Source organism: Penicillium alfredii (assembly GCF_028826965.1).
Source record: "Penicillium alfredii strain IBT 34128 chromosome Unknown utg000009l_segment0_segment0, whole genome shotgun sequence".
Taxonomy (NCBI): Eukaryota; Fungi; Ascomycota; class Eurotiomycetes; order Eurotiales; family Aspergillaceae; genus Penicillium; species Penicillium alfredii.
In genome coordinates, this window is record NW_026622706.1 from 1,047,287 (window position 1) to 1,066,159 (window position 18,873).

At 50.7% G+C, this 18,873-nt stretch overlaps 9 protein-coding genes across 9 annotated transcripts; 3 read left to right on the forward strand and 6 right to left on the reverse strand.

Moving 5' to 3' along the window:
- Positions 1-540: 540 nt before the first annotated feature.
- NUU61_006311 (uncharacterized protein) lies at positions 541-1,719 on the reverse strand (the record flags this gene model as incomplete). The annotated part of the gene is made up of 3 exons (XM_056656839.1): positions 541-1,054; positions 1,111-1,653; positions 1,712-1,719. The coding sequence occupies 3 exons, from the start codon at positions 1,717-1,719 to the stop codon at positions 541-543; spliced, it is 1,065 nt and encodes a 354-aa protein (XP_056509639.1).
- A 347-nt stretch (positions 1,720-2,066) lies between these two features.
- On the reverse strand, positions 2,067-2,870 carry NUU61_006312 (FMN-binding negative transcriptional regulator; the record flags this gene model as incomplete). The annotated part of the gene is made up of 1 exon (XM_056656840.1): positions 2,067-2,870. One exon carries the CDS (start codon positions 2,868-2,870, stop codon positions 2,067-2,069), a length of 804 nt encoding a protein of 267 aa, XP_056509640.1.
- A 427-nt stretch (positions 2,871-3,297) lies between these two features.
- Positions 3,298-4,542, forward strand: NUU61_006313 (putative transsulfuration enzyme family protein; the record flags this gene model as incomplete). Its single annotated transcript, XM_056656841.1, has 2 exons — positions 3,298-3,441; positions 3,514-4,542. The coding sequence occupies 2 exons, from the start codon at positions 3,298-3,300 to the stop codon at positions 4,540-4,542; spliced, it is 1,173 nt and encodes a 390-aa protein (XP_056509641.1).
- A 260-nt stretch (positions 4,543-4,802) lies between these two features.
- On the reverse strand, positions 4,803-6,414 carry NUU61_006314 (glycoside hydrolase family 76 protein; the record flags this gene model as incomplete). The annotated part of the gene is made up of 4 exons (XM_056656842.1): positions 4,803-5,390; positions 5,487-5,936; positions 6,008-6,255; positions 6,315-6,414. 4 exons carry the CDS (start codon positions 6,412-6,414, stop codon positions 4,803-4,805), a joined length of 1,386 nt encoding a protein of 461 aa, XP_056509642.1.
- A 1,038-nt stretch (positions 6,415-7,452) lies between these two features.
- NUU61_006315 (uncharacterized protein) lies at positions 7,453-8,232 on the reverse strand (the record flags this gene model as incomplete). Its single annotated transcript, XM_056656843.1, has 1 exon — positions 7,453-8,232. One exon carries the CDS (start codon positions 8,230-8,232, stop codon positions 7,453-7,455), a length of 780 nt encoding a protein of 259 aa, XP_056509643.1.
- Positions 8,233-9,189: 957 nt separating this feature from the next.
- On the reverse strand, positions 9,190-11,051 carry NUU61_006316 (Zn(II)2Cys6 transcription factor; the record flags this gene model as incomplete). Its single annotated transcript, XM_056656844.1, has 4 exons — positions 9,190-9,883; positions 9,954-10,431; positions 10,491-10,586; positions 10,709-11,051. 4 exons carry the CDS (start codon positions 11,049-11,051, stop codon positions 9,190-9,192), a joined length of 1,611 nt encoding a protein of 536 aa, XP_056509644.1.
- Positions 11,052-11,910: 859 nt separating this feature from the next.
- NUU61_006317 (uncharacterized protein) lies at positions 11,911-12,153 on the forward strand (the record flags this gene model as incomplete). The annotated part of the gene is made up of 1 exon (XM_056656845.1): positions 11,911-12,153. The coding sequence occupies one exon, from the start codon at positions 11,911-11,913 to the stop codon at positions 12,151-12,153; it is 243 nt and encodes an 80-aa protein (XP_056509645.1).
- Positions 12,154-12,913: 760 nt separating this feature from the next.
- NUU61_006318 (SUN domain-containing protein) lies at positions 12,914-14,485 on the reverse strand (the record flags this gene model as incomplete). The annotated part of the gene is made up of 3 exons (XM_056656846.1): positions 12,914-13,814; positions 13,873-14,108; positions 14,165-14,485. 3 exons carry the CDS (start codon positions 14,483-14,485, stop codon positions 12,914-12,916), a joined length of 1,458 nt encoding a protein of 485 aa, XP_056509646.1.
- A 1,945-nt stretch (positions 14,486-16,430) lies between these two features.
- Positions 16,431-18,486, forward strand: NUU61_006319 (fungal specific transcription factor domain-containing protein; the record flags this gene model as incomplete). The annotated part of the gene is made up of 5 exons (XM_056656847.1): positions 16,431-16,645; positions 16,714-17,139; positions 17,217-17,438; positions 17,490-17,767; positions 17,831-18,486. The coding sequence occupies 5 exons, from the start codon at positions 16,431-16,433 to the stop codon at positions 18,484-18,486; spliced, it is 1,797 nt and encodes a 598-aa protein (XP_056509647.1).
- Between the last annotated feature and the right edge of the window lie 387 nt (positions 18,487-18,873).

Consider the following 18,873-nt stretch of genomic DNA (forward strand, 5'->3'; position numbering starts at 1 on the left):
ATAGATCATATATTACTGTAAATCCATAAAATTTATATAGATCTTTTTTTTTAATAATGAAAATCTACTCGATATAAGATATCTTACTTTGAATCAAAATCCCTGTGGTCCGGCTAACTTTAAGCTACAATATCTCTCTACAATTATATTCTTAAAAAAAGAATTATTTGAATAGTAGAATCTATGTATTACTTTTCAGATTATCTAAATATTTACAATTAAAATCGTCGAGTTTTGCGGGGAATATAGTGAGTGTCGGCAGACTTTTGGACGGGTAGTGTATATAGATCATCCTATAGCAGGAACCTTGGGATCATCTTCAAGGAGCAAAAGAAAAACAAAGCGCCGGCTGCTATTCACTGACCCTCGCTTTGCTCAGGCGGCTCTGGAAGGCATATTGAACAAGTGTTAGATTTTATAGGCATGCTATTTGCTTGATATATAGCTCGCGATATTTTTTTTCCTCTTCTTTTTCTTTCTCTGGGTATCTTTCTATTGAGTTCAATTACTAGAGCTAAAGACCAACAAGTTGAATACTATCTATGTGCTCATTCCAACACAATTCAGGATCCCCCGGGGAGACCACATAGTCTCGGTGATCTCCCACTTATCTTGACACGGCATTGATTCTTTGAACTTCTCGAGGCGTTCACGCCAGTCGTATGGAACACAAAGCAGCAGTCGAGTCCACTCCCGCCCTCCCGAAAGTGTATCAAATGGCTCCAGAAAGGACCGTATGAGGTCCACCCGTTGCTCATTAAAAGCCTCACAGAAAACCTCCCATGGCGGCATTTGAAGTTGCAAGCGGAGACGACGCACGCCGTGGAAAGTCTCCCCGAATAACTTGAAAAATGCGGTATATGTCGACATCCAGTCGCTTTCATTGTACCCACGACCACCAATACCAACATCGACGGGGAAAGAGATATCCATCAATGTTATATTAGAGGCACAATGTCGCGACATGAGTCTCGAGATCAGGAAAGGCGTGTCCAGGGCCCTGTCCATCGCGAAGACATTTGCCTTGTAGAGAATCTCTAGTGCTTCTTCATAACTGCGACATGATATGATCAGACACTGTTTAAATATTGGAGGGGGTAGGGAACTCACCCGAGTTGACAGCTCCTCAGCCACTCCACGCCATTAATTTTCGGACTTCTCACATTGAGCTCCTTCTCACATTCCCAGTCCGGACAGCGATCGAAATAAGGGTCCTCGGGGAAGTTATTCGATCTGTCACAGACACAATGCCACCAGTCCCACCGGGGTCCGCTTTGTATGGGCTGCGGCCGGAATGGCGATGGCTTCTTCCATACGTATCGAATGTGTACGCGTCGATCACCCATCAGTTCAATGTATATAAGCCTTCTTACCTCGACAGGCAGCCGAAAGAAGATACTCTGCTCCTGCGAGTTGCGCCCTCGAGCGCCAATCTTGCGTACGCGCTGCTCTGGTGGCGGGGTCGGAAGCTTCCATCTATTGAATATGTCGCCGTTGATCTCACAGGTAGAATCTGAAATTCCTATGCCAATGGAGACCACTCTTGTACGTTGAACTTGCGCTTGAAAAGCTTCGCCATGTTCGTGGTGTGTAGTTTGGAAGGTGGCAGTGGGGTGAGGTCTTAATAAAGGCGTTGGTGTGTGCACAAATGTTCTATGGTGCGTGTGGTCAAGGTCCGTTCAAACTAAATTGGCTATAGATAGCGCTAAACCTGGGCATGATAACAAAAGAGCGTTGCAATAGCAGCCAATGTAAGTCGTCTAAGAGCGAGATCACTTATAAATATAAGAAAAGAGAAATATTTCCCTGGGCTGCCCTCGTTTCTTGGGAGCCTTGGATCTATTGATGTATTCGACCGATCACTTCATCTTCCAAATTAATTTACTCCGTGGTTCAATATTTCAAGTCAATTGCCAGCATTCGAATCAACGCGTGAGAATATACCCCAAAGTGGTCGAGATATCATGTTCATGCCTGATCTTCATACAACAGCCTCACGATTGCGGTCAATCTAGGTTGAATTTCAACTGGAAGACGAGATCTGATATTTCTTGATGTTAATCATCTCATGATTTCTGCTTAGCATCATCCTTCATCTTCCCACGCTCTTTCACCAAACCCGCCAGATGATCCCCAACATCGGACCCCAAACCGCCAAACCCCTCGACAACGCCCTGACGATCCCCGGCCCCCATTTCCTGACTCATTTTGAATTTCCCACCGATACTCTCAATTACCACCTCAATCCCAATAATATTCTTCTTCATAACCTCAATATACCGCTCCGGCGCATCGGCCACCATCCACGGCTTCGGCCTCTCTTCCTGCCCCGTATGTCCCATAACAGAGGTCTCGCACAGCATCGACAGATCATGGATCTGGCGCGAGAGATAGTCTGAAGTTTCCGGGGCCGCAGCATCATAGTAGATGGTCGCTTTACCGTAGACCTGGGCGGCGGCGTAGTTCCAGGTCGGCACGACTTTGCCGGTGCTGGGCTTGGTTTCGGTGTAGAATTTCGGCGTGACGTAGTGGTGGTGCGGGCCGGTAAACAAAACCATCACGTCTTGTTGGAGTTGCGCGGCTGCTCCCGTGGAGGATATGCTACTGTTGGCATTGGCATTGGCATTGGCAGCCTCGGCCAGGACCTTTGATTGCGGGTTCTGGCGGGCCATGTGCCCTCGGAGTCGGCCTTTGATTTGCGCGTCTGGGTCCTCGCTGATCTCGTCGAGGACCCATGGGATATGGCTGGATTGGATGAACGGGTGTGACGAGGAGGCTATGGCTGTGGTGAGGATGCCGAGGGGGTTCTCTTTGATGAAGTCGAAGAGCGCGCGTATGGAGGGCTCGGCGTGGATTGCGCGGAGATACATAGTGATGACGGAAAAAGAGGACAATTGCTATAGTATGCCCGTCCTGACTTTGGCATTGTTGGAGTATTTATTGTTTGTCTTGACACCCCGCCCGCAATATCATCTTGAGATAAGACGTTTTCGCATCGTGCTCATTGGGTCGTGGAGGCGATGGCCATGGACTGTCGTTGGCTCTGAACGCCGAGCTCTGAGCTTTGCGCCGTTCAGGCACACAGCACTGCGCGACTGGACAAATCTTCGTCATCTTGAGTGGGGCAATCCGTTTTAGGAACTTGCGAGGAGTGGAGAAAAGCCAAGCAGCGAGAGGGATGCCACTTGGGGAGCTTGCCGGGAGTGGGTCCGAGCAAGGTTGAGTATCGCAGAGATATAAATCCAGCGTTGCCGGGAATTCTTGCGATATGAGACTTGCATTACAGTCAATTGCAAAATGCAGAACATCCACCCGGCCACTCAGGCATTGCATGCCGACGATCACCTGCACCTGGTCACCGACGTCGCGCCCCCGATCCATCTATCCACAACCTTCCGATACCCCAATGAGCCCGAGAATCTAGTTCCATCCGAGGACTCGGTGCGTATCGAATTAACCAGCAAATAAAAGAAAGAAAGAAAGAAAGATCTCAAGACTAATAATATACATCAGGCCGAATTCAACGGAAAGAACTATGTCTACTCGCGAGAGTTCGCCCCCAACGCAACTCGCTTCGAGGCAGTCCTCTCATCTCTCCTGCACGGCCAAGCAGTGAGCTACGCAACAGGCCTAGCCGCCCTACACGCAGCACTAACCCTGCTGAACCCGCGCCGGGTATCCGTGGGCGAGGGCTATCACGGCAGCCACGAAGTAATCGCCGTGATCTCGCGGCTATCGGGACTCCAGAAATTGCCTCTCGACTGCGCATGCGAGAGTCTAGACGCCGGCGACGTGATCCTCCTCGAAACGCCCGTCAACCCGCTCGGCACGGCCTTCAGCATCGAGGCGTACGCGCGCAAAGCGCACGCCCGAGGTGCTTACCTCATTGTCGATAGCACGTTCGCGCCGCCGGGCCTACAGGACCCGTTTGAGTGGGGTGCAGACCTGGTGATGCATTCGGGCTCCAAGTATTTCGGCGGCCATAGCGATCTGCTGTGTGGGGTGCTGGCGACGCGGCGCGGGGACTGGACGAAGCAGTTGCTGGAGGATCGCGTGGCGCTGGGGAATGTCATGGGGAGTATGGAGAGCTGGCTGGGCACGCGCAGTCTGCGCACGCTCGAAGTGCGTGTGCAGCGGGCGAGTCAGAGCTCCGGGCGGCTGGTCGACTGGCTTCATTGTGCGCTGAAGACTCCGTCGCCTGTGCCGGGCATGGATGAGCATGTGATGCAGACGGTTTTGCAGACCATCTACCATGCTAGTCTGCAGGAGGAGCCGTGGTTGCGGAGGCAGATGCCCAATGGCTTTGGGCCGGTGTTTGCTGTTGTGTTGCACTCCGAGGACTTTGCGCGCGCGCTGCCGAGTAAGCTCAGTTTCTTTCAGCATGCTACCAGTCTCGGGGGTGTCGAGTCGCTGATCGAGTGGCGTGCACTGTCGGACCCCCGGGTGGATCGGAAGCTGTTGAGAATCAGCGTGGGGCTGGAGAACTGGGAGGACCTGAAGAATGACCTGCTTCAGGCATTCAGGTCTCTTGCGGACGCATAATAACGTCTTTCAAAAGAATATTGGAGCCAGAACCAGAAATATGTGATATTCAAGACACCACAACCCCCTATATAACAGTCGTCTTATGTACAACCCAAAATGACAGAAACTATTCAATAAATTTGGACCAGACAACAAAAAAAAAAAAAAATTAAAAACAAATAACCCCAAAATTTCGCCAGCGCAGAAAGTCACCCCAGCGGAAGTACATGCCGAATTTTCAACACCTCCAATTGAGAGAGTGGGTGCAGAGACAGAGCTCAGCTTGCCTTCAACAGCCACGTCACTCCACCAGCGGCCAAGCCGCCGGTCAAAACGGTGAGGATCCAGGCACCAGCCTTGTCACCGGTGGTGATGGGTCGGGTGCTAATATCACTGTCCTTGTTACCGCCTCCGGTGTCGATGGGCGCTTCCTTGGCATCGGGGTTGCTGTCAACGTTGCTCGGGCCCTTGCCTTCGCTCAGCAGCATGAGAACCGACGACACGGCGCCAAGCGCCGCCATCTGGACCTCCAGCCCCTTGGTTCCATCCCAGTGATCATCGTACCACCGCAAACCACAGAGATTATCCGACTCTCCAGAGCAGATCTTCGCGACCGCCTCGAGCGACCCTTGCAGTTTGGGAGTGATCTTGTCGCGAGTCGAAGGAACGAGGATGGCGGTCGTGGCAAGCCACATCGAGAGGTATCCCTTGAAACAAAGCTGATTTCGGTCGCATTTGTTCACCGGTTCGCAGGTAATATCGGAAAGAACATTGCCGCCATACTGCTTAGGGTAGAACGTCTTGAAAGTCGTCTCGAGGAGCCCGTCGACCCGTTTCTCCCACTTTGCCCGGTCGTCGCCCTTGGTCTATCGAGGGGGAATCCCTTGGTAAGCATGCCATTTGCCATGTGCACAATGGTTGAATGCGGAGGATTGGAATGTGGGGGGGGGGGAGGAACTTACATAGTTGTACATATAGGCCGCACCCAGCAAATACGTGCCATAGTTGTAAGTCCACTGCGTGTGATCACCCTTTGCGCAGTTGTCCAAGGACGAAGTCGAGTCGCAAATGAAGTAAGTTTCGTTGTTCAAAATTGGGCTTTCCTGCGACCAATCCCAGATCTTGTCGGCCCACTGGACGTAGGTCTCGTTCTTGGTGAAGCGAGCAAGCCGCGCTCCCAGCGCAAAGAGTCCACCATTGGAGATCGCGTTCTTCATCGCGTAACCATTCTGGATGGGCCAGATTTGCCAGCGCTCACCACCTCCACAGGAGGTCATATCCCACCGGCCAATCTGCATGTTGAAAACGGCGGCGGCAAGAGATGTCCACGACGGCTTGCCGCTGACCTCCTTGAATTCGGTTTCGGACGCAGTAATGGTCGCAAGACCCCAGAACATCTGGTCGTCATTTCCCTACAGAAATGGACAGTTCTGTGGTCAGCCAGGATCGGGTTGTCTCAAGGGGGCGCACGGTAGACACTCACCAGCCATTGACTGTAGTTGGAGTCGAAATAGTTGTAATCTCGACCAGACTGGAACATCAGGTCGTGTTGCACCACATCGTTATAGGTGTCGACATTCGAGACCGACCAATACTGGATCCAAGTCATGAACATGGACCCAGCAACGTACCAGGTGTCTGTGAGCTTGCCGGGAATACCCTCGGTTTCGTTCTCGTGGTAGAATTTCATCATAGGCTTGGCGATGGCTTGCCCGGCCTTGACGACAGAGTCTAATTCACTCACTCGTCAGTCATGGATCCATTGAATGCGATTGGGGGTCAATCCCTACCCTTGTCAGTGACCTGGATGGTCAGCTGCGTCATAGCCGACTGGGTATTGAGGAGCAGCAGGGCAGCTCCCCAGAGCTGTGCCCATGATAGCCCGAGCATGATAGAGAGAGGTCTGCGATCGAGGGGGGATGAATAAATTGGGTGGGAGAGAGAAGTGAAGAAATGAAGTTCTGACGGGGGGATGGAAGTCGGGGGGGTTGGCCTTAGCCCGTGGGGCCCCCCCAAGCGCGAATCAGAGTCCACCGACCGAGTCCACCAGTCTGCGACCGCAGCGACACTTTTGCGGCCAAGACAATGGCGGCTGCCTGGTGATTTTCACTCCTTTTCCCGCTTGGCTGTGCGAATCACAATCGATTGCGGGTCGATTATACCCAGAAGCTTAAAGACCCAGTGCTGATCTCGTGTCATGATCTCGTCTTTATTCTACACTCTATATAATCTTTGCTATTCTATCCCCTTTGCATTGATTGTAGTTACGCATAATCCCGCATGATAATACCCCATGGATGACTGGGCAAGAATCAAATAATAATCAACTTGGCCGTGGACCCCATCTTCCCTCGAAAACCCAGTGGCCCCTGGTTACGTGGACACGGCAGATGAGGTCACTCAAGTCCATAGTTTTGTGTTCGGCGTTTAAATCCTTGCCAATCCTCATTTCATGGTATCTTTATTGATTTTTATTTTGATGGGATTGTTCTACGCTCGACATTCCAAGTAGACGAAACCGACTTTCTTTTCCCTGACACATTCCAGAGATCGCGCGACCAGCGAAACCTGGCATTCCTCAACTCCCACAGAGTCGAAGGTTCTATTTATAGCGCACGGATTCAGTTTCGTCCGATCATCGCACTGAATCCTTTTGATCTGTTTGAATTATGGGATTATCCATCTGTTAGGCACACGCAACCGGACTGTCGCATGACATCGGATAGTGGCGCTATGTTTATGCTTATCTTTCGGTTTGTTTACTTTTAATCTAATTGAATTTAATTTTTTTTTTTTTTGGTCTGATTATTATAGTCTAGCTCTCATATGAAAACCAATGCACTACATGGTCAAGTCTACTGGAACCACGCTCGCCCAAAACCAAGTGATCATTAGTCCGAATATATACCTCGTTACGCCTACATAGCATCAATTCTGCCGGCGTTGAAACATCCCCTTGAAACAACCCAAGTACGACGTGCAGCTGGGGATCAACATCGTCCCGACCTGGGCCACAAACAACCAAACGGCAATCATATCAGTATCAGACTCGATATGGTTCCGCGACACGATCAGCTCCGTCCACAGAATCAGCGGCCACCCAAACAGCAGCATAGCCACCGCACCGAGAGGCATGGCAGGGTAGCGGGTCCACCAAGGCATCTGGTCCTCGTCCTCGTCACCACCATAGCCCGACAGGGCCGTAGTAATAGCGAGAACCATAGCGGTGACCACACTCCCAAAGGCAAACAGCGAGTCACCGATCTGCCACACCAGAATGAACTTGTGCCAGCCGGGGCTGAGCGTGCGCCACCCAAAGAAGAAGAACTGGTACTCGCCGAACCCGCCGGGCTGGTCGATGGCCCAGGCCGTCCACGCCGCGACCGTGTTCAGGATGATCACGCCGGCGGTGCCCAGGCCCAGGATCACGCCCATGACGAGGTTGCCCGACGTCACCCCGCCCAGGTAGGTGAACACAAAGATAAAGTTGAAGTGCACCGGCAGCAGCGAGAGCGCGTGCAGCTCGTTCGCCTTGATCGCCTTGTACCACGTCAGCTGCGTGTACCAGTTGTATGCCAGGAACCCGATGTTGCTGGGGCAGTTGCTGCCGATGCCCGAGATGAACTGCGCTGGTGCCAGCATGAAGCTGGTGTATAGGAGCCAGCGGTTGATGAGGCTGAACCCCTCGACGGCCTGGACTGCTGACATTGCTGTGAATGCCGCTGTGGTCCGACAGCGATGAGAACTGAAGTGATCCTAATCGGACAAAAGTCTTGCAATAATGGTCCACAGGGACTCGCGATCGCTGACTAGAATCCGTGAGCAAATACAGAAAGACAAGAGCCGGTTCCAAAAAAGCATCGACGGTCGGGAGTGCCACTGCTCTATATATGGGATCGCAAAGAAAGCACACACACACACCTTGAGCCTTTAGTCAAAGCAGAAACGCTGGTAATGTATGGCCAATTTCGTCAATCCTATACTGACAGTGGCTCACACAGCACTTGGAAGCCAGACAAAATGGAGTGTACTCTATCGGCACGGGCGACCCTGCGGGTTATATAGACATGCAGGCCAGGCAGTGCACGGAGGCTGAGGTTTCGAGAGCGAGCGCCTCATGGCCCTTGGCAACAGGGAGCGAGTGGTTGAGGAAATCGCAGGACGCAAAAGAGGGTGTTGAGGGTGAAATTTAGCGGCATTTGGGGGCTGAGCTTCTGCAGGCGAATGGGCCTCCCCTCCATCCTACCCAATACGAACCCACCCTGCAAATATTCCTGGGACAATAGGAAGCAAATTTTTGAGCTTCGCGGCATGTGAGCCTTTTGGGATTTAGGGACTCGAAAGAAAAACAAAGGGTTGTTTTATGGCTTTGGGGGTTGTTGTGTTGTGCTTGTGTTGTTGGGCTGAAGACTTCCAGGGGAGATGAGCAAAATATCAGCTCGTATTCCATCACGCGCCGGGTTTATGGACAAAACTCTTCGTTTTTTTTATTAGAAGGATTATTGGCTGTTGATGCCTAGGTATAATAGCAACACACTCTACCACGCTGATTCTATCGTCAAAACTTATTGATACAGTAGACAGCATCGTAGTTCTTCTCAGTTGGCATCAAGTCATGATAGTCGTCAAGTACCAGTACAGGAACCCCCTGATCCCCCACTCTATCTATATTAAAAGCCAATCCCGACCCAAGCGCCCAATATCAAAAATCCAACCCGACGAAGCGCCCTCAAAAGAATCCTGTAGCCAATAGCCTTGCAAAATCTTGGCAGCATTAATGACATTCAAACAATTAGTGGCAACCCAGAATTCCTCCAAACATCCAGTGAGAAACTCGCGCTGAGCTTGCTGTCGACACTCCAGCCCGGCAACAATCATCGGCCAGAGAACGCACTTAAACAGAGCCTGATCCCCTCGCAGGGCGTCGATCAGACCTAACAACTCGGCGACCAATTCGTCTTGCTGGGTGACTTTTTCACAGAGGGCATCCGAGACTCGTCGTCCGTAGATCAATGCGCCGAGTTTGTATGACTGTGACAACATGACTAGGTTGCTGGTCTTTTGCGCAGATGGTTGTGGAGAGTACAGGCTGGAGACCCATGATTCACAGTCGAAGCACTGGATGGACGCGATCTTGGTGGTGACATCCTGGATATGGGAGCGGGTGGCGGTGTCGTCGAGGGGCACTGATTCGGCGATTCTGTCTCTCTGTGCGGAGAGGGACTGGATGGCCATCAGGAGATATTCCGGACATCCCAGGAATGACTTTTCAATTGTTTCTTGGAGCTTGAGATCTTGGGCGGATGTAAATTGGGATAGCAATTTCGGACGTAAAAAGGTTGCCCCGAGAGTTTCGATCCTGGTGCAATTGTAATCAGTCTCGGGTATTCCGCTTCATGGTGACTTCGATAACACATGCAGGCACATACAAATGGATTTGCTTGGTGATGAAATCCCGGATTTCATTAATAGTTTGCCCTGCCCCCTGATTGATTCCCGGCTGAGCAACTGGAAGTAGTCGATGGGACGCGATCAAACTCTTGGCCCCTTCCAGATGAAAGTTCCACCCGTCGCTCCCTGATTCCAGGAGATCCAGAAAGATGAGAAGAAAGATACCGGCCACCTTGGTGTCTTGGATGTCCACTGTTGAACGGCTCAAGGCACGCGACAGAGCCTCCATGGCTTGATGTTTGAAGAGGAATGCATCTCGATTGGCGTGGATGAATATAGGTGATTTAGGTTCGTCGTGTTGATAGAATGAGTGGCCTGTATTGGCATTGTGCCGCGCAGCCAGGGCCAGGATGGCCTTTAGGAGGACAGGGTCCTTCAAGCCGAGAGATATTAGACTTCGGAAGGGGTTTCTGTCGCTGTCATAGACTATAAAGAGCTTGCAGATGCGATCGTTGTCTATCATATGGTTAGAGCGCGGGTTAAGTAGCGCCATCTTGGAAGCCCTGGGAACTCACAATAATCTATGTAATACTTCGAGACTCGATCCAGATTTGAAATGGCCGGGTCTTGCAGCGCAAGTGGTATAATAGACATCGGGCCTTGGAAAAGGTCTGTATCGCACAGAGTAATCAGTATTCCAACCCCCAAGGATTCCCTTCATGGATCGGATTCATAGAAATCATAAAGAACCCGCGAATAGTCCCACAAGAACTTGTAGAAGCCCAAGACTCACCCTGATTCTCACAATGAACCATTTTCACTGCCTGAGCTTGCCTATTCCCAGGTCTCGATACCGCCAACTCGCTCTTAGCCGTCGATGCCCCAGCCCGGCGCTCATACGAGCGTCCCTGCATTTTGCCGCGGATCGCCACGCCTTTGACCCATCGCAGCGGCCGTTTGTCGAAGCACTCCAGGCCGGCCTTTTCGCATTTTGTGCACGGGATCCCGGACTGGTCGCATTGGATGCGACGATTGCGACAAGTGTAGCAGGGCTCGGGGACAGCGTGCTCCATTGCTGCGAGGGAGTTGATCAGTTGAACTTGCAGAGAGTCGAAGGGCGAGTGCTGACTGAGCATTTTGGATGTGGGGCGATCAATCCATAGATGGATGAAGGATGGATGGTTTGAAGTATTGTCGAGTTGATTTCGTTCATGCTTCTACCAATAGAATATTTAATTGTAACTGTTTATTTTTCTTGTATATGTATATTATCACTGTTTAATGTTGTGCTTATTTTCTCCGGGAATTATAGGCGAAGACAATATAGCCCACAGCCACTCCTGAGGCCAAGAGTACCAACTATAACCCTTCCAGATACCAACAACAAATCAAGTGTCCAAGTACGATCCACTGAGAAATGCCATTGCTAAGCCACCGGAATATCAAGCAAAAGATAAAAAACAAATAAAAACAAAATCTGTTCCTGTGAGGGCACGGCTACTAAGTATACTTAGTACAGTAGGGCAAGACCCACAGTGAGCAAGTACCATATTGGCCCGCTCGGTTCCTGACATCATAGCCGTACGATGCCCACCGCCGCGATACCCAATGGGGTAAGTCAAAGAAGTCCTGGGTATGTATGGTTCTTCTAAAAGTAGAGCATGTTTCAATGCGCAAAATCTTAGCTGGGCATTCGAGAGCCAAGGCAGAGATGATTTTAGCCTGGGATTAGAGATATATAAGGGGGGTGCTCACATTCTTAATGGGTAGACTTTGAATCAACCCATCTATGTACAACCCTTTCATCCTTGAACATCCTCTACAGAGATTATTGGTTAATATCCCAAAATCATTCACTATTTATATGTATGGCCTAGCAACACACCCCTCTACCACCCCCTCTATCACCCCTTCTCTCTATCCATACAAAACAATTACTAACCCGGTCCGCCAATATAGATATGACAAATCCAATCCACACACAACCCCCACAAAATGAACAACGCCTCCAAATTCTCCCTCTACGTCTTCCTCATTATCCTCGGCTGCGTCGTTTTTGTCCTTCTGGGATTCGGGATCTGGACCATGTACCACGGCATCGAAGACGACAATTACCGCGATATCTCCTACGAACAGCGCAAATATATGCGCGAGGTGCGGCAGCGCATGCTGAACCGGATGGCGGTTGAAGCGCGCAGGCCTGATATGATTGTTCCGATTGAAGAGTTGAATTACTAGCTATGATAGAATGGAAAATGCCAAAGTTCTGACTTGATTTATCTCTTCTTCAATTCTTGTTTGGGTCTATCTCGATAGAAAGATTTTAAGACCAAGAGAGAAAGTATTTTTTTATCTCCCATGCACAATGGCTGAATATGTGTGACTTGAAAAATAATAATAATTGATAATATTCAAGTAAGGCTGTGGCCGGTATACCAGCCCCATGCCGAGAAGTGAAGCTCTACGGAATCCACACGGACCCATGCGGGTTCCCAACCAAACCGCCCCAGCAGTACATACACACCCCCCTCAAGAGGCTTCAAGAACAGAAACCAGCCTCGCTTTTCCTATGTCCAGCTAAAACAGAAAAGAAACAATGAAACGTTCAATTCCACATCGAACGTGTCAATACCAGAATAAAAGACCCAATGCATACCCAAAGGAAAAATGATATCCAACAAGCCCAAATAGAGAAAAAAAAGAAACAATGCTGTGGAGCAAAAGGATATATAAAAGATCATCAAGCTGAAAAAGGGTCTGAAAAAAAAGGCCAACGTTGATCGTCGTGAAAAAAAGGTCATCCTTCCGGATGAGAAGAAATATAGAAACAAGAAAGGGGGAGGGTGAGAAGAAGATTATGTCGAAGCAAAATCAATGAGCAAAGAACCAAAAGAGGTTGTATGTTTGGGAAGCCGCAAAGGATCCCTGCAGAGATCGTGTCGAGCGATCGTCTCCAACGTCATATATACAATTGTATACAGATCCAGCCGAGACTGGTTTAGACGTGCACAGCCAAGATAGCGAGAGCACCGAAGACCAGAGACAGCATCGAGGCTGTGGTGCTGGTGGCACCGCTGCCCGCGGCAGGCGAGGTCGGGGCACCCGTACCACCCGCACCAGCAGAGTTGGTGCCCGAGTTCGCGCCAGCATCCGTCGGGGCAGGCTGGGCGATTTGAGCGCTGGCGCTCGGGGCGAACACGTGGGGGCGGGGGGTGTTGCTCATCTGGGGCTTGACGCGAGCCAGTCTGGTGCTAGACGAAGTCGAGCTGGAGCTGGGGGTGGACGTAGGGGTCTTGGTCGAGGTAGGGGTAGGAGTGCGGGTGGAGCTGCTGGAGGGCGGCGTCGGGGTAGGAGTAGAGGTGCTGGTCGGGGTCTGCGTCGGTGTGCTAGTGCTGGTGGGGGTCGGGGTCGGAGTGCTGGTGCTAGTGCTCGAGCTCGTGCTAGTGCTCGAGCTGGTGCTGGTGCTCGAGCTGGAGGACTCGCTGCTGGACGGGAGCGGCAGGGTCTCAGACTCGCTGCCACCGCCATTCTTGGAGAAGACAACGATGTGGGCGGTGGCGCCCTTGGGAACTGTCACAACACAGCCAGTAGCACCACCAGCACCTTCGAAGGGATTGCCGATCATCTTGTTGACACCCTCGGCCGGGTCAATGCGGCAGGGGAGGCCATTGCACTCGCCACCAGTGCACTCGATCTCAACACCCCAGTCGGGCTTTTCGTTGCGGAAAGGCGTGGCGGGCTCCAGGTAGATAGGGTTCCAGCCAAGCTTGACGTAGGAGCTGCCGTCCTTCATAGTGTTGGCACCGGCAGTGTACGGAGACCAGTTACCAATGGGCTTTTCCTTATTACCCCAGACACAAGCCTCCTCCACAGTAATACCGGGCGGGTTGATGTAGTACCTAGGTCTGCATGAGCATCGAATCACCAGATCCCAGGGATCAGGCATCAAATACTTACTGGGCAGAAGTCTCACACCAGTAGGAGATGCCAGGCACGGCGAGGGTGGCGGCCAAGTCCTTGACCAGGGTCGGAATCAACATGGCCTCGTTGCCAGGCAGGACAGTCTGACAGAAGGCGACATGCTTGCCGGCCTTGCTGATGGCCTTGACGGCACCCGTGCCATCCTCACAGTATGGCTTGTCGGGGAAGGGCTTGTGGATCTTTCCATCGTTGTCACAGAAGAGACCACCGTTCTATACTTGTCAGTACTCAGGCGCGCCCCGTCTAAGTATCAAGGAGCACTACTTACCATCGACATGGGGTAGGAGTAGGAGGTAGCCTTGGGGTCCCACTGCATCGAGACCTGACCCGGGGGACAGGCGTAGGGGCAGTAGTTGCCAGGCTTGCAAGACTGGTCAGGGCTCATCGCCCATCCAGCGTTCTTGAGATTGGGGGTGATAGAAACCAGGCCGGCGTCCGAGGGAAACTCGCACTGGCCGCCTCTCTTCTCCAGGGTGATATCGGCATCGGGAACGCGAACTTCATGGTGGTGGTGGCCGTGGCCGTGCTTGGCGGCTTCAGCGCTCGCAATGAGGGCGACGAATGCGCCCGAAGACCAGTCAAACTTCATTGTAAGGAAGGTAGAAAGGGAAAAAACAAGAATCAAATAATTAAAAAAAGAAGGGACAAAGCGAATATCGCTAATTCTAACGAGTGACAGAAGCGAAGGCGCCAATGGCCAAGGGAACACAAGCTCACGGAGTATGGAGGTCAAAAGGAGAGGAAAACAGAGGGAAGTGGGAGGGCCAGCAAGAAAAGGGAGAGCGAACGGCCCCCTATCAGACCGAGAGAAAAAAAAAATAGGAGAGATGTGCGCCCGAGTCAAGTCAGGCCCTCAACTCCCACGCTAACGACTGTAGCGTCAGGGGCAAGATGAGACTGCCAATCAACGAACTGGCACCCCGATGGTTCCTGCTTGGCAAGTGGATAGAAGCCAATAAGCTCATGTATGGCAGTGGATCTGTGGGGCTTATTTTCCTAATATTCTTTTGTTATTTTATATATATCACGTATATTATTATTATATATATTATATGTATTATTGTTAGGAGGAAGGTAAAAAACATAAGGGGAGGCTCGATCGTACTATGCATAGTTGGACTATGCACAGTTGGCCTATACAGAAGTCTCCATGAATCAGTTGACTGGATGGTTCAGCCTTTCAAGAACACAGAAACTCAGAATCGAAATTAACCAAAGGCTTCGGGTCGTCTTCGCATGCCCTATGATTTGTGGCCCACTCCACTCAGATGCTGATCCCAATGAGGCTTGCGAGCCAATAATGCGAGAGGGCCATAATTCGGCCCCATCCGACGGTCAGGCTTGGATTTTGTCGAAGCATTCAATGTTTCAAATCAGCCTCAGGATAACATGCGGAGGCGGAGCTGCGTAAAAAGCTTGGCCGGAGCGTAGTGTCTAAGGTGACCTTGCGAGGGTATCCCAGTGGAACTAGACTTGCACAGTGGTTGCCTTGCTAACTGTGTACTAATATTACTATTACTACTATCTGTATACCACTCTACCACTCTACCACTCTACCATTCTACCATTCTATCATTGTGACTATTATTTTTATTTCATATTTTACCTTCTATATATTTTTTGTTTTATTTTGTTTTATTTTGTTTTATTTTGTTTTATTTTATTTTTTAAAAAGGGGTTTCATTATGGTTATAGTCATGATTCATGCCAAACCAAGGGTAGGGCTTTCAACCACGTTTCGCGTAATCTCGGATCTCCCGACCCTCGTTTAAGACCCATCAACCCCCAGAGAACCGGATCCACAAGGCAAAAGAGACCCCAATCCTGGGTATAGCCTCCAAATGTCTATCAGTCCATCAGTGGCCTCCTATTTTAAAAACCGAGTGGGCAAATTCATGATTCCTGGCCTTGTGAATGATCTTGGGAGCCAGGCTCGCGTATTTTCTTTACCTTCCTTATTCTGCACCCTCCCCCGAGATCTCCCATGCAGAGAAAACCTTGAAGATCGTTCGTGAATATTAAGAACCTGCCTATTCAAGCACTTGGGGAGGGAACAGACACGAAACACCGGGCAATGTGATCTGAGCAAGGCTGCCAAGTCTCAGGATTGGGGGCGGAGCCGCACGAAAAGAAGAAAAAAAACAAAAGTAAAATCGCCAACGGGATTCAAAGCAGTGGATCAAGCTCGGCTTCTACAGATATTCTCCAATACAATCGCCCAAATGAAGGAGAATGGATGCGGATCACATCAGGACCCGAAACCGAGCCCGACACAGATCGATAAGGGAAGACCGGGGGATCCGAGTCATTTTACCCTTGAACACAAACTAGCATTTTTGCATAGCCACTAAGCTTATGTTTCTTTCTGTGATTGGCCATGTCGGCACATTAGCAGTTTGCCCGATCAACGGTGTATGGCCTCAATTCACTGGGGGCGGCAATTCTGCAGCCTCGTACCTTTACTTAAAAATCTTTCTCCCTACCATCTCTCTCTCTCTCTCTCTCTCTCTCCATCTCCATCCCATCCACGCACGATGCCACCCGTATCCAAGACTTGCCAGAGTTGCGCAGAATCTAAAGTGCGATGTATCCGAGGTCCGGAGAACCCGCATGTTTGCAATCGGTATGATTCGTGGTCCCTTGGAGTGAGCCTCGTGGTTAATGATCCTGCGCAGCTGTCTCCGTCTCGGTCGGGAATGTGTGTATCGCCAAACAGGTCGACGCTTCAATGGTTTTCAAAAAGATCGGTGTGTTTTTTTTTTTTTTTAAATATTGATGTGAAATCAAAAAGAAGAAGAAGAATAATGTCATACAAAGGAGGATCGAGGCGCTCGAGTCTAAGATCCAAGAACTCATGGCCGAACGCTCGGCTCCTGCGATAGACTCAGATGCCTCTGCGAGCACCCGCAGTCCATCTGCGTCCGAGGCCAATGCGGCAGACGACGATATCATCGGTCGAGGACTTTTGAACTTGGAGGCTGCCGAAACTTATCTGCTCACATTCAAACACCACATGACCCCGTTTTTCCCCTTTGTGGTGATCCCCCCGCAGGTCTCTGCGGACCAGCTCCGACATGAGAAGCCCTTTTTGTTCCTCGCAGTCATGGCGTCGGCATCGTACACGAACATGCCTCTGCAGCGGTCGCTAGGGGCTGAAGTTAGAAAGGCCGTGTCTTCTCGTATGCTACTCAATAGCGAGGTGTCTTTCGACTTGCTGCAAGGGCTACTAGTCTTTCTGGCATGGTAAGTTCCTTTTCTCTCACTCGATCTATCATACTCCGTTGATGGGAGGATCTACGTCTCTGATTCAGATCTGACAGGTCGCATTACCACACCCGACCACACCGTTACACCCAGTTCCTCCAATTGGCTGTGAGTCTGGTTATTGAGCTGCGCTTAGACCGACCGCCACAGACAAAGACCTGGAAGACCAAGCTACGATTCGATCCCAAGCACGATCTTCAACAGAACACGTATGACCGGCCATCCTGGGGAAGCGACGAGCAAAGGGCCGTCATTGGCTGCTACTATCTATCATCGACGTGAGTCTTTTGTTCTGTTTCATTTTCTGGTCAGGTCTAACGATTCAATAGCATTTCCGTTCTTGTGCAGAAACTTTCTACGTTCCCCTACTTCCCATATCTCGACGAGTGCTGCAAGTCTCTTCACGATGTGGGCGAGTATCCGTGCGACAAATACATCAAATACATCGTCCAACTACAGCTCATTGCAGACAAGGTTGATCGTCTATCAGTCAAACATGAGGCAGAGCTGCAGAGCCCTGGGTCGGGCTCAGAGCTTTATATTACAAATTTAAAGTCAGAATTGGAGACATTCCAAAAGCAGCTGCCCTTCAATATGCAGGATATTCGTGAGTTTCCCTGACCTTGAGAAGCATACTCGATCTGATGCTAACTCCTATTCTTTCTGCTAGCTATGCTCGCTATTCATTTCAACGCCACTGGGATTTGCTTATACCAGCTCGCCCTTACGATGGCTCGCCAGCAACCCGAATCTCCTTTTACCATGTCTCAGATCTGGCGCGACGAGATGTTCTTTGCTGGACAGTTTGCCGCAAACACCTTGCTGGATTTACATCTGGCCCTCCCCGCCAACTCAGACTTTGCGTTTAACAACACACAATGGGTGCAGCTGGGGTTCGCCATGCTCGTTGCCTATCAACACGTAGTCAGTGTGTCGACAATATCGCATACGACATCCTTCCTCCATACCCTGTCCCGACTGCAACAGCGCGTGGGGTCCATGTCGACGGCGGAGGTGGATGACAACGGGGACCGAGATGTTTTTTTCGACTTTCAGAGGCGTATTTCTCAGATTCAGAGTAGGTTGGATGGGCATGGCAGGCCAGAGCCCAGCGTTGCCAACCACATGGTCATGGAGGAACTCAGATACGCCCCCCAGGCGTCGGCTATGTCTGGCATGACATATACAGAACAGTATCCGGCGGCCACGAACGAGCAGATGCTGCCATACCAGGACATGCTTCCGGTCATGGGCGACAGTTATAATGTATCGCCAGATTATTACCTCGCAACTTCCATAGAGCAAATGGTGGCAGGGTGGACGTGAGCACCGTTCTTATATAACTTGAATTGATCAAATTTTTGGTCCTTTTGCTCTATAAATAAATCTATATCTATGTATACTTTCTCATTGCCGACCGAGGAGAGAGATTCGGGCATCTGTTTGACTGTATTTCGTCGGAGAACGTGCACTCTCACCTGCTTCGCGATCGGTAATAAGACGGGGTATTATGCAGCCCTCGCATCCTTGCAATTAATCTGGACCCCAAGTCAGAAGTCGACTTGGCGTCGCATCTGCCCTGAATCTTTAAAATGACATCGCCGACCCGACGGGACTGACAGCACGCCTGGTGGGGGCTGTGCTATCGCCGAGCCGATGGTATACCGATACCGAGCCCTAACGATCGCCGGTCCGACTTCAGTTGGGTGTCAA